This window comes from Heptranchias perlo, chromosome 8 (genome assembly GCF_035084215.1).
Source record: "Heptranchias perlo isolate sHepPer1 chromosome 8, sHepPer1.hap1, whole genome shotgun sequence".
NCBI classification, from domain to species: Eukaryota; Metazoa; Chordata; class Chondrichthyes; order Hexanchiformes; family Hexanchidae; genus Heptranchias; species Heptranchias perlo.
Window position 1 is genome coordinate 19,537,625 of NC_090332.1, and position 13,362 is coordinate 19,550,986.

The following is a 13,362-nucleotide window of genomic DNA, read 5'->3' on the forward strand; positions in this document are numbered from 1 at the left end:
CTGAAGTGAGACTCCCTGCAGGTGGTATTCTGACGCGGCTTTGGTTTGGTGTGGGATGGAGCATAACTCCTTCACGGTGTCAAACCTGGGTTTAAAAAGCCCGTGAGATTTCTTGAACTGCCTGAGGAGTCTTTAAACGTACGCAGAGTTCGTTTAAATGCTGGACCACCGCTGTCCGGATCCGATAAACATTTAGGTTTTAACCGCTAGGCGAAGTGCTGGGCTTAATCAGTAGGAGAGCATCTCGGTGCATACATGTAACCATAGAGAACCCATACTGCAGGGTTAAATGCAGCAATAGATCCAAGACAGAGGCCCCAACCATCCAGCAAACTGAAGCAATTCTCTGCTAATGACAGTATCAATATTTCAGAATGAAATAGGATAGACTGGAAGATCTACAGAAAGTGTCAGAGATCTGACTTTTTTTTTACTGAGTTCGGCATTCGTTTTTAAATTTCTTTTCAAGTGTTGGAATTAAACACATACATCGCTACGACTATGAACAGCATGGAGCTCGTCACAAAACTGTAATCACGGTGAAGATGAGCATCTTATGAAATGATTCCGGGAGGAACCGAATAACGTCCACTAAAGCGAGCAGACAATATTAAGTAAGAACTCCTTCCACTGAGAGCTTTGATCTCATCTTCGCTCGCCTGGTTAGAAAGCGATAATATTCAGACAGGTCTAACGGTGATGTGAATGTGCCCTTGTCAACTTCGCGGCCTTCGTTGCTGGAGGGACCGTCAATAATGGGTATGTTTAACGAGACTTGATTCCCCTCACCATAGAAAAACAATCGCGGTAAAAATGAAGCAGTTTGAGATATGAATTGAGCCTTGATTCGAAAATATCTTGTTACTCAGTAAATTCAGACCTTCTGAGCATAAAACAGTTCCATTTTTACTTGGATGGACGTTGAAAACTCGAGTGGCTCCGTGGAAATCAGGATCCCAAAGCAGGTTAAATATCCTTTTACCCCCTCTGCCTTTCTCTGCGATTTCTGCCCCCTTGATCTTTCTGAGTTAACGTTTTAATGTCAAGCTAACATTAAACTATCAATATACCAAAGCACCGTTCTAATGCAGGGATCATTTAGATTTTAATATCTACTATCTTTCTCGATATTTCTATTTTGCTTGTGGTTTCGCAGGCTAATTCCAGCCAGGTGCTCCCCCCGAAGTTACAGGCAGCCCTTCCAGATGTGACAATAACGCCAACAATTCAGGGTCCTTCTCTGGCCGATCTCCCAGCAACGGCGCTTAGTAGAACCGCAGTATGCTTCTCTGGGTTAATATTTAATGGAGCCATTTAGGGTTGTAGCACAGATAGGTCCGCTCGTGATTTGCTTTTTACATTAAAATGATAATAGAGAGGGAAGAAAACGTGTGACTTTTTCTAGTTGTATATTATGGGAGAAGCGAGAGGAGAGAGCCATAGAATCGTAGCGCTTTGCATGAATATTACAAGATTGACAAGAACCTGTATGTAATGGAGAAAGTAACCAAAGATTAGCTGTGACTTTCATGCCTTATGTTGTACTTAACCTGACCAGGGAAGTGCTCATCATACTGTTGCTGTGAGATCTGAACTTTTAACTAGCACTGTTCGGTACCAATCTCGGAAACTTCATTTCAATAGGGGTTGGGTGGGGGGAGGCGTTTTCTGTTCAATTATGCGTTCAGAATAAAAGCCCATCGATACAAGGAATGGAAGTTGGTGGTCTAGCCGATCCTGGAGTAAACTCTTCCAGTAGATCCTGGAGTAAACTCGTCCAGGCACAAGCCTCTTGAGTGACACAGATGTCAGTCTGAAGAAAGAGCACTTTAAGGATGTCCAGCGCTGCAGCGCTGGTTGGGATGGGCAGATGGCTGGATTGGGCTTTGGAGCGGAGCTGGGCAACTTCGGGCATCGGCAGGGTGAAGCCATCGCCCTCCACAGCGTGGGCACTTCTGTCTTTTGGCCGGGGGGTGGGGGGGGGGGGGGAGGGTGGGGAGAGGGCGGGGGAAAGTGTTGTAAAACGCCAAAGGAAAAAAAAAAGATGAGACGGTGCTGGGAGTCGTAGCCCCGTCCATGGTGCTGAAATGAAGGTTGAGGTTGGCTGTGCAGGAGAGGGACCCGCCTCTCAGTTTCCATTACCTCTGTCTCTCTCTCCCTCTCTCTTTTTCAGGATAGCCACATTTCCAAACAAGATCGGCGGAGATTTCACATAGGAATGGGCTTCACATGTATTCCGAGAGGGGCAGCAGTCGGTGTCCCCCACTCCATGCCAATGTGTCCCGGGTATACCCTCTGTATTCCAACCTATTGCCTTCATGCTAGTTTTATTTTGACACTCGAAATGTGACACCTCGTTGTCAGCTGGCTGCAAATTGGTTTCCGGACTTCCTAAAGCAGATCGAATTATCTCCTGACTATTGGGGAGAGAGAGGGAAAAAAAGCTGGATCTAAACATTATAAATCGATCTGACTGTCTGACGGCGACCACTGGAGACCAAAACTATTGGGAGAGGTTGACTATCAGAGAGCAATTCAGAAGTACTGCAGATCGATCTGGGTATGTGAGAGCGAATGTTGGAAACCAAAACACCACGTTAAAAAAAAAAATCCTGCACATTCCTGCTCGGTTTGTGGGAAGAAATGTTGGAGGAAAAATATTGTAGAGCAGCAGTTGAAATTCTTCCTGTTGACAGATCGGTTGGCTGGTGAATATAGGGTGAAGTTGTGGCTATTTACTACGTGAGATTCCATGTCCAATATTGGGAGCCAAGGAAGGCCAGGCTGAGGTCGGTTGGGCGCTTGGACCTTCTCAAAGGCTGGAAGGGGTGGTGGTGGTGGGGGGGGGGGGGTATATTTCCTTGCTAGAGTTTGCCCCCTCAAAGTTTGGTTGATGAGTGCTCGGGCGCTGGGTGCCCCTGGCAGAGGGAGTGCGCTGGTGCTGCTGATCGGCGGATGATGGGCAGCGCCAGCGCCCGGGGCTGCGCTCTCCTGCATCTCAACGAAGACAACGGGCGCTTCGTGCTCCTGGCCCTCCTCATCGTGGCTTACCTGCTGTGCGGGGCCGCCGTGTTCTCGGCCATCGAGCGGCCCACCGAGCTGGAGGCTCGGGCCAGGTGGAACCGGACTCTGCGCAACTTCGCCGAGAAGTTCGACATCGCCGGCGGGGAGCTGAGCGCCTTCCTGCGGGACTACGAGGCAGCTATCGCCGCCGGAATCCACGCCGACACCCTGAGACCCAGGTGGGACTTCACCGGAGCCTTTTACTTCGTGGGGACTGTGGTGTCCACCATCGGTAAGAAAGTCCATCTCAGTCCTGAGTGAGTGAGTGAGTGATCAACCAGAGGCTGAGTGGGGGTTTCAGAAAGGGAGAGTGTTAGTGAGTCTGAGTGTGTCAGTGAATCTGAGTGAGTGTGTCAATGAGTCTGAGTGTGTCATTGAGTCTGAGTGAGTGTGTCAGTGAGTGTCAGTGAGTCTGAGCGAGTGTGTCAGTGAGTCTGAGTGTGTTAGTGAGTCTGAGTGAGTGTCATTGAGTCTGAGTGAGTGTGTCAGTGAGTCTGAGTGTGTCATTGAGTGTCAGTGAGTCTGAGCGAGTGTGTCAGTGAGTCTGAGTGTGTTAGTGAGTCTGAGTGAGTGTGTCATTGAGTCTGAGTGAGTGTGTCAGTGAGTGTCAGTGAGTCTGAGTGAGTGTGTCAGTGAGTCTGAGTGTGTCATTGAGTCTGAGTGAGTGTGTCAGTGAGTGTCAGTGAGTCTGAGCGAGTGTGTCAGTGAGTCTGAGTGTGTTAGTGAGTCTGAGTGAGTGTGTCAGTGAGTCTGAGTGTGGAGTATCAGTGAATGTGAGTCAGAGGGTCAGTGAATGAAAGTGTAAGAATATCACTGTGTATGAGTGTGAGTTTTAATGTGTACTTATCTAAGAGTGTGTATGTGAGTGTATTTGTGTAAGTCTGTTCATGTGTGCGTGCATGTGTGTGTATAAGACTGAGTGTGAGTTCTAGTGTGGAGTGAGTGTGAATTCCTGAGTGTAAGTTTCATTGTGTGCATTTGGGTGGGTGAGTGTGAATATTTGTAATATGTAAATGTGTGAGTGAGTGAGGTTAGTGTATGAATATATTTATGACTGTTTATGTGAGTTTAGTGTGTGTCTGTGGAGCAAGTATTTGTGTATATGAATTGATTTCAATCTATGAATCTGTGTGCTTGTGTTTTTGGCAAAGTGAATTAGTGTGTGAATGAGTCTAAGTGTGTGAGAGAATGTATATGTGTATGTGAGTGGAAGTGTGTGAATGTATATGTGTGTGTGAGTGGAAGTGTGTGAATGTATATGTGTGTGTAAGCGGAAGTGTGTGAAATGATGTATATGTGTATGAGTGGAAGTGTGTGAAATTATGTATATGTGTATTTGAATGGGCGTATGACAATGGTAAATCTCACTGACTGCTGATTTCCACTGTTTTTGTGCTAGTCTATGAAAAATTAATTTAAAAAATGAAATGTCACCATGTAGGTTTTTTAGATTTGTAAATTAGGTAATCTATTTGCCTTTGGGTCCTGCAGCTTTTGTGGTTATTTGTTTTTTATAATGTAAGAAAAGCAAAAAGTGTATACCACAGAACAACATCACTGCTAAAATCACACCTGACATCTCAAGACAAATCTTTGAGCTGAGGGTAAGGCTGTTATCACTTGCATTTGCCAGTTCATATGTGCGTGTGTGAGGGAGAAAGTGTATGTGTGGAAAAAGTATGTGAGAAAGTGTGAGTTTGTCAAAAGTGACTGTGAGCGTGTGTATAAAAAACTGGGAATGCATAAGAAAGCGTAAGCCGGATTTTCCGCTCAGGTACACCAGCTTCCTGGTACAACTCACGCAGAATGTGGTGGAAATTTCTTGGGCAGACATATAATGAGATGCAAATTATGGGAATACATCATATGGCATTTTTCCTGTTAATTGCACCTAGCAGAACAGACTTACATTTATGTAACATCTTACCACTTCGCTTGATAAAGTCTTAAAGGAATTTAAGTGCAATGAATTACTTTGAAGTGCAATCTCTGTCATTGTATAGGTGAAAGCGGCAGCCATTTTATGCATAGCAGCATCCCACAACTAACAATGAAATGAATGACCAATTAATCTACTTTTGGTGATATTGGTCGAGCGAAGAATGTTGACTAGGACACTGAGATAGGCTCTTCAGATAGTTCCATAGGATCGTTAAGGAGTGATTTTTCCAAATATGCAGTCCCCCTCCGCCCCATGGCGCACTTATTTTTATAGATGGAAAACTGTGCTAAGAACTTCCATGATTTCTCGATATGACTATCTTATATTCCAGTTTATAATGCATGGGATTACAAAATTTTCCAGGAGTTTTACTGGAGTTTTGGGGTTGCAATCTGTGATATTATCCATTTTCTGTCAAAACCACAAATCAGTGGCCTTTTAAAAAAATTTGTACTCGGGATTTGGGCAATGCTGTCAAGTCTGCATTTTTTACCCTTCCCAAGAAGTTGTGAGAAGGTGGTGCTGATCCTTCTCGTTGAACCCCTGCAGCCCTTGTGCAGATGGTGCTCCCACAATGGCATTAGGTAGAGGATTTGAGAATATTGACCCTTACTAATGAGTTGATTACATTACGATGGTTTTTGTACATGGGCTCCAAGATTGATCTCTATTAATAGTAATCAATCACATTTGGAATTGAGTTTCAGCATCGAGGAAATTTGTACCATGAATGCAGATACTCAGGAGTTCTTTTACCAGGTGTCACAGTGCATTCCTTCCCATGTTTGTGGCATGCATTTTGAAATTTAACACCAGGAAGCTTGAGAGTGCTAAGTTGGCTTCTCCCACAGACCAGAAAGCTCCCACACTCAATCTCTGCTCTTTGCTAATTTAGCTGATCTCAAGCACTTTAGTGTTAGGGGACATCACAATTGGCATCAGTGTTCCTGGGTCAAGGAGGGGGGAAATCAGTCAGAGTTCCCAGTGCCGATCCCCGTCCAGTGACTCCGACTAGAAAGTGTGCACACATGAAAATGCTTTTCTCCCCCCCAAAAATCGCTTTGGTGTTGTCTGTAATGCCCCTAGCAGTTAAATAGCTTGCCGACATTCACCGTTTCGGTGGACACACGGCAAACAGCTACTTGGGCAAGGTTGGAGGGTGATCGGTGTTCCACAATGAATTGACAGCTTTAGGAGAAGGGGGTGAAAGCTGAAGGAAAAAAATAATCGAGTTTCCAAATATCTGAACGAACTTGGGCCTCAGGGCATTTATTAGGATCTTAGTGTATCTCTGGGATCACTGCAGCACAACCTTTGTAACTGTTTTGGAACAGTGATAAAGAGGCTGCATGAATTTCAGTCTGTCGATTCTCTCTTTTGTCTTGTCGTCTCTTTTTTTTTCTTGTCTTGCCTTGTCAGGAAAGGAGAGAAAATGGGGGTTGTGGGGGGGAGGGGGGAAGCATTTTTCAGGGAATATCAGCTTTCACCTTCAAGAATTCAAGCCAGAGTAGCATTTTCTTTAATGATCTTTCCAATAGCGTGCAGTAGTACAATACATTAGAGCACTAATGCCTAGTGCCATGGAGATTTGGGATGAAGTTTTGATTCCTTGCTGTTTTCTAGCCACACTGCTGGTAGGAGTTGCTATGGAAATCTTTTCTTAATCTTTGGCATACTGGCATAATATGACATGAACCGTTCACAGAGCTGAAAAATGACCACTCAACTTTGTACTCACAGATATGTGTTGCAACAATTCTATATATAGAAAATAATTATTTGATTATTAAGATGAACTATCCCTACGGCAACCCTCTGGATCCCAATGTGGGCACGCTCCTAACTGCAGTCCATCAATGCATCACAGCAGCAGGAAGCAGTCTCCCCCTTTCCGCCCCCGCCACCCCCCGCACCCCTCCGTGGCCAATGTAGATTGAGAAATTATGGAAGGTAGCCCATTCCAAAAACATCCTGTTAAAGCTGAACCAGGAGAAAGTTTTAAAATCTAGTCCTGATTCCTGGCGCACTACCAACAGCTGAAGCCCACATTGAAAATATCTGGAGCATGCTTCGCCTCGGTGGAATAGGGTAACTTTAAAAGCTCTGGTGGTACAAGCAAAACTCACTATGGACTAGCACAGCTGGCAAACACAACAGATTGAGGCCAATTACAATGTTCTCATCACTGCCTCAGTGGAGCTAACTCAACGCAGACCAAGGATCAAACCCGTGTCCTTCCTGGTCTATGTGGTTCAGTACTATACCTCATGGAACAATTATTGACCAAGTCATCGGAGCAGCCCAATGCTAAATTTTATACAGTCTAAAATTTCATACACAAAAAAAGAAAAGCTGATCTTAATGGGGCCAAATGATAATGTTATTCTTTCATGTGTGATCATTTCTGTCCCAAAGGTCACCACTACTAACTTCAGACCACTACGTCCTTTTCCAAAATCTGCTTCCTTAAGACAGTAGCCCAGATTTTGCTGTCAAAGTAACGGTGAGGTTAATGGCACTCGCCGTTATTTATGCACAAATGGTACAGCAGCTTCAGATGAGGAGCAGATGCGCAGTTAAACTCAAATATCCAAAAGTTGCTGTCCGAGTTGTGCCGCTCCGCCATTAGCTTCGCAAAAACGGCATCTCGCTGTCTGGCTCACCATTGAAATGCGTAGAATGACGTGAAGTTGCTGTGGTAGATATGAACTAAACTGACCACAGAAAGTTAGGGCTGGTCTAAAGCAAGGCAAGGAGCCTGTCTTGGAGTGCATATTTAATTAAGCCTGGATTCAGACAAAGGGAGCTTGTTAGCTGTCAGAGATTTGTTTAACGATATGCTAAGTGTTAATTACTGCCAATCAACCTCTATGGCACTGAAAATTAACTATTACAAGTGTGGAGTCTCATTCCTTCTGGTTTTAATTGTTGGAGATTTTAAAAATGTAAAATTTTAAATTTTAAATTTTTTCTTTTACTTTTCCTTTCTGTCTCTTTTCTCTCTCTTAATCCAACCTTTCTTTCCCTCTCTTTATTTCTCTTTCTGTACCTGATTTAACATTGAATTCACTCACTCTAATTTACACTTCCTTCTCAGCCCTTGCGCTGTTAATTTCACAAACCTTCAATCTGATTGGTTAGCAAGATACACAGTTGTTTGCCCTGTTCACTCAGGTCCCAGATGCCCTGTTTCCCTCACTGCGACATTATCACATCGCACTTTCCGCAACTTCCCACACAAAGAACTTAAAAACCTAAACATGCAAGGCTAAGTCCAACTAACGGCAGATGCTGTTCGATGCCCTGACACAATACCTCCTTGAAGATAGTGGCCGAGATTTTTCTCTTTGATGTTATGCCGACTCTGGTGAATTTTTTGTGATTAGCCTAATTTAATCATTTTTGATGGGATCCTCGAAAGGGTTTCTGTCTGTGCCGGGGATCCCGTCACAATAGGATGCAAAAAAATCCCTGCTACCACAGGATTCTGGTACCGACAACAGCTTGAATGGGCCACCCTCCTCCAGGCCAGAGAAAAGCATCTGGTCTCTGCTGAATCAGCACAAAGTGCCAGCAGGAGCATGATCTCCTCATGATTGATTACACTTCCTGGGGTGGGACTTTTAACTTCTGAAAGGAATCCACCACACAAGCAATCCTGGATGCCTGATGTATACAGGCATTCCTTATGTTCAGTGTTGCTCTGGCAGTAATGACCAAAAAATGTGGTTATTTAGTTGTGACAACAGAAGACAGCTATGGGGCAAAACATGATGAGATGAATACCTGGAACAGTGTATGAGGTTATACAGTTTCTCAATGGGGTGGGCTTAATGGGCCTGATGGTCTTTTCTCACCTTTTGCATTTGTACAGATGATTGGTATGTATGCATACAGTTTCATATTGTGAGTATTGTTTTGTACACCAGCCCCTAACTATAAAATGACTTACTTCAGTTTCAGATAAAACATAAAACAATATTTGAATCTGATTTTTAACTTTTTTACAATAAGGAACACTATTTTCCAGTCATAAACACTAATATTTGCAGAACCACACTGACTGTATCACCTTCACTTGGGGGTTAACAATTTACATATCATAATGAGGTGTGTTTTCATAGAGAACGTGCATAAGATACCATAAAATTAATATAGAAAAATTATAACCCAATGTATAATTGCCTTAAAATAAAGATAGTGCTATTCCTTGGTAATTGGCAGTAAAATAAAACCCAATGCCATCATGGGTCAAGTAACATAATACAACAGTGAAAATATCAAATTAAAAACGATGAAGTTAGGAGCAAGAATCAAAGTCAGAAGGAAACTTTTCTCCCAAACGATAAGAAATTTACCAGGGAAGGCCACTCAAGCAAATAATAAAAATGGACTCAGACACAATTAGGCTCATTTCTGGAGAAGGGATGGAGGGATACGGTGAGAAGACAAAAGTGGATAGGTCAAAATAAAAGGATGTCAATGCTGATAATATTTCTTTGTAACTTCTGTCTTTAAAAGTGGATCGGAAAACAAGACTCTTTAGAATATCTGCCCTTAAATAGGGAAAACGTTGCTCCAGATTTGTTTTTTTAAACAGTTTTTTTTAACTTTAATCTTGGTCGTCTGTAACATCAAAAACTAACATTACTGCTTAGGTTCCAATAGGTTGGTTTTCAATGCTGTCGTACAGGAGACAAATTCAGCAATCACATATTTCCAATTTAAGTTCAGGATTGGAACAATTTATTCTATGCATTGCTTTCCATTTTTGAACCATTTTATTTGCTAAGTGGACAAAAAAAAACATTTTTTTCCTTCAAAAGACTATTGATGCATTGGAGAGGTTTCAGGGAGGGATGACAGGGATGATTCAGGATGTGGGAACATTCCATAATGAGGCGATGGAATTGAACTTGATCTCAGGGGAGCTAAGAGAATTGGGATAGGTCTTTAAAATACTGACAATATGAATACTTAACTTGAACTGTGATCATAGAACTAGAAGACAAGTGCAGAATTGACAATCCTCAAGCAAGATTAGAGATTAAAAGAAATGTTATCTCCCTGCAGAATAATTGATTTGTAGACTAGATCCTTACCAATTAACAGTGTGTCAATTAATCCCTTTATAAAGCAATTGAATGATCATCTGATTAAGAACTGAATAAATATAGATGGAGACACCAGCGACAAGAACTCTCATTTATTTGATGACTTTAATGTAGAAAAGCATTCCAAGGCACTTCACAGAGGCATAACCGAAAATATTATGACACCGGGCCAAAGGAGGAAATATTAGGACAGATGATCAAATACTCCCTGGAACACTATTGTTCTTGATCTATTGGAGCATCTTACCTATCCAGTCATAGCCAGAGAATCTGCTGCAATGGCTTCTCTTCCCACCCCCACACCGTTACCTCAGGAGTCCCCCAAGGTTCCATCTTTGGCCCACTCCCATTTCTTATCTACATGCTGTCCCTCGGCGATATCATCTGAAAACATGTCAGGTTCCACATGTACGCTGACAACACCCAGCTATACCTCACCAATACCTCTCTCGATCCCCCCCCCCACCCACTGCATCTGTTTTGTCGGACTGCTTGTCTGGTGCAGCCTGAGACAGTGGCCAGGGGGATCCCCCTCCCTGGCCACTGTCTCAGGCTGCACCAGACTGTTCGCAACCTCGGTGCCCTATTTGACCCTGAGCTGAGTTTCCGACCCCACAAAGACTGTCGACTTCCTCTGTAATATCCCCTTTTTCCACCACTGTCTTGGCCCATCTGCTGCTGAAACCCTTGTTCATGCTCTTGTTATCTCCAGGCTCAATTACTCCAGTGCTTTCCTAGCTGGCCTCCCATCTTCCACCTTCCATAAACTTAAGCTCATCCAAAACTCTGCTGCCAATATTCTAACTTGCACCAAGTCCCATTCACCCATCACCCCTGTGCTCACTGACCTACATTGGCTCCCGGTCCAGAAGCACCTCGATTTTAAAATCCTCATTCTCATGTTCAAATCCCTGCATGGCCTCACTCCTCCCTATCTCTGTCACCTCGTCCAGCCCTACAACCCTCCATAAACTCTGCCTTCCTCCAACTCTGGCCTCTTGTGCATCCCCCACTTCTTTCACCCTACTGTGCCTTCAGCCATCTAGGCCCTCAGCTGTGAAATTCCCTCCCTAAACCTCCGCCTCTCTACCTCTCTCTCCTCCTTTAAGACATTACTTAAAACCTACCTTTTTGACCAAGCTTTGGGTTACTTGCCCTAATGTCTCCTTCGTTGGCTTGGTGTCAGTTTCTGTCTGATTGTGCTCCTGTGAAGGGCCTTGGGACATTTTAGTACATTAAAGGCACTATATAAATGCAAGTTTTTGTTGTATTAGGAATATCATTTGTGAAATGCAGCAGTCATTGTCAAATTATGTAAATTAAAATGTTGGACTGATATCCTGGAGTTTTCACTAAGTAACTTTGGGAAGAAATATCAGTTTTGTGGTCTGGATAACACACAAATAATAATGGATATGATTATGAAAAGGTTAGATTTTTTAAAATAGATAACTACCTAGTCTAGACAACTTCCATTCATGACACTTTAAAAAGATGGGAACAGAAATGAATGAAGCTTTAACTCATTTTTTTGTAAGTAGGCAAAATCAATAATGATTCCAGGGCTAATGATGACTAATGTAACTCCACTATTTAAAATAAAGAATGACATTCTTGGAAAATACAGTCCAGGGATATAGCGAGAAGGCAGTAGGGAGATTGATCTATCAAAATAGGTTGGATTAGCTGTATCTGATGGTCTGTTCCTGTTTGTAAAAATTCTTACGTTAATCCTTTCTGTTATTTACCTGCCAGCAAATTAGATAAATTGGACTATGTGCATAACAATACAGATTCTGTATGATTATTGGAAGGAGTGGGGTTGATGAGCCAAGTATTTTTTTTTATTTTGCAAAAAAATATTAAGAAATTCAGTAATAAAACAGAAAATGCTAGAAAAGCTCAGCAAGTGAGGCAGCATCTGTGGAGAAAGAATCAAGAGTTAACGTTTCAGGTCGAAAGCCTTTTGTCAGAATTCAACTCAGTTCTGAAACGTTAACTCTGTTTCTTTCTCCACAGATGCTGCCTGACTTGCTGAGATTCTCCAGCGTTTTCTGTTTTTATTTCAGATTTCCAGCATCCGCAGTATTTTGCTTAAGAAATTCAGTGATGAGAAAAGGCCATCTGTCCCATTAAAGCTCCATTGCCTTGCTTGGCAAATTATCCCAAACATTTATCACTCTTTGGATACAGAAGTTTTTCTTAACCTTGTTCTAGATTTAATTTCCATTGATGTCCTTTTGTTCTACTTTCTTGGTGTACTTTGAAGTAATAATGACAACAAGAGATGCATCATCACATGAGTAGTGGCCCTCTCAGACAGAGCCACATAGTCACTGGCATCTAGGACAGAAACTGTAAAGTTAAACCAGTTTATGTAAAAAATATATTTTTCATAAATTGACTGTTACTCCTTAATAACATTAGATATATATCTAAATGTAAGAGCGCCTAAAGAAAATACACTACAGTGACAGCAAGTTTAAAATCAGGATAAGTTCTAGAAGCACTAAAGGGGGGTTAGATTTTTTTCATGCAAGCAATTATTAGAATCTAGAATGCATCACCACAAGTGGCTACTGAAGCTGAATCAAACATGGCATTTAAGAGAGAATTAGATAAACATTTGAAGAAGAAAAAGTATTAAAGGCAATGGGGAATGTGCAGGGTAATGGGATTAGAGTAGATAGCTCTAATGTGGTGATAGCAGTGGCACGATGGAGTAAACAGCCTCCTTCTAGGCTGGCATTTTTTATGATTCTTAGAAAACCCAGAAATTGTCAAGCTCCAACTGAGAGATCAGTATCTGCTTTGGGTTTGAAAATAACAAACAATGATATAGTCAGTGAATGATTAGAAGATTTTCTCCTGTTAATGATTCTTTGTCTGTATCAGGAGGTTAAATGTGTTTATCGCCTCAGAGTCTGCATGTGTCCTGTTCACATAGGGTTTGGTGCTTTCAATGAGAAATGCCTGAGACAGACAGACCTCCAAAGACATTTTGATTTGTTTGAAAATGCAATTATAGACACAGTCTGACTAACATTACCCAGCTGTAATTCTATGTTGCTCCATACTGTGAGGTGAATTTTTATTGCACGCTTTTATGTCAAAACAAACCCCGTCATGTCTAAGCAGCGTACTTTCAGGTTCTACATTTCAATAATGTCCTAAGTAGTCTACTGTGCTTCGTCAATTCTGCAACTGCTAATTCAGCCCACCCACTAATTGCATCAACATTTT

At 42.4% G+C, this 13,362-nt stretch overlaps 1 protein-coding gene across 1 annotated transcript in view; it reads left to right on the forward strand.

The window, feature by feature from the left end:
* Positions 1 to 2,955: 2,955 nt before the first annotated feature.
* The window catches only part of LOC137324155 (potassium channel subfamily K member 12-like), a 45,354-nt gene continuing 34,947 nt past the window's right edge, over positions 2,956 to 13,362 (forward strand). The window contains exon 1 of the mRNA XM_067988297.1: positions 2,956 to 3,295. Within this exon, the coding sequence (XP_067844398.1) occupies positions 2,956 to 3,295 (340 nt within the window). The remainder of the gene's footprint in view (positions 3,296 to 13,362) is intronic.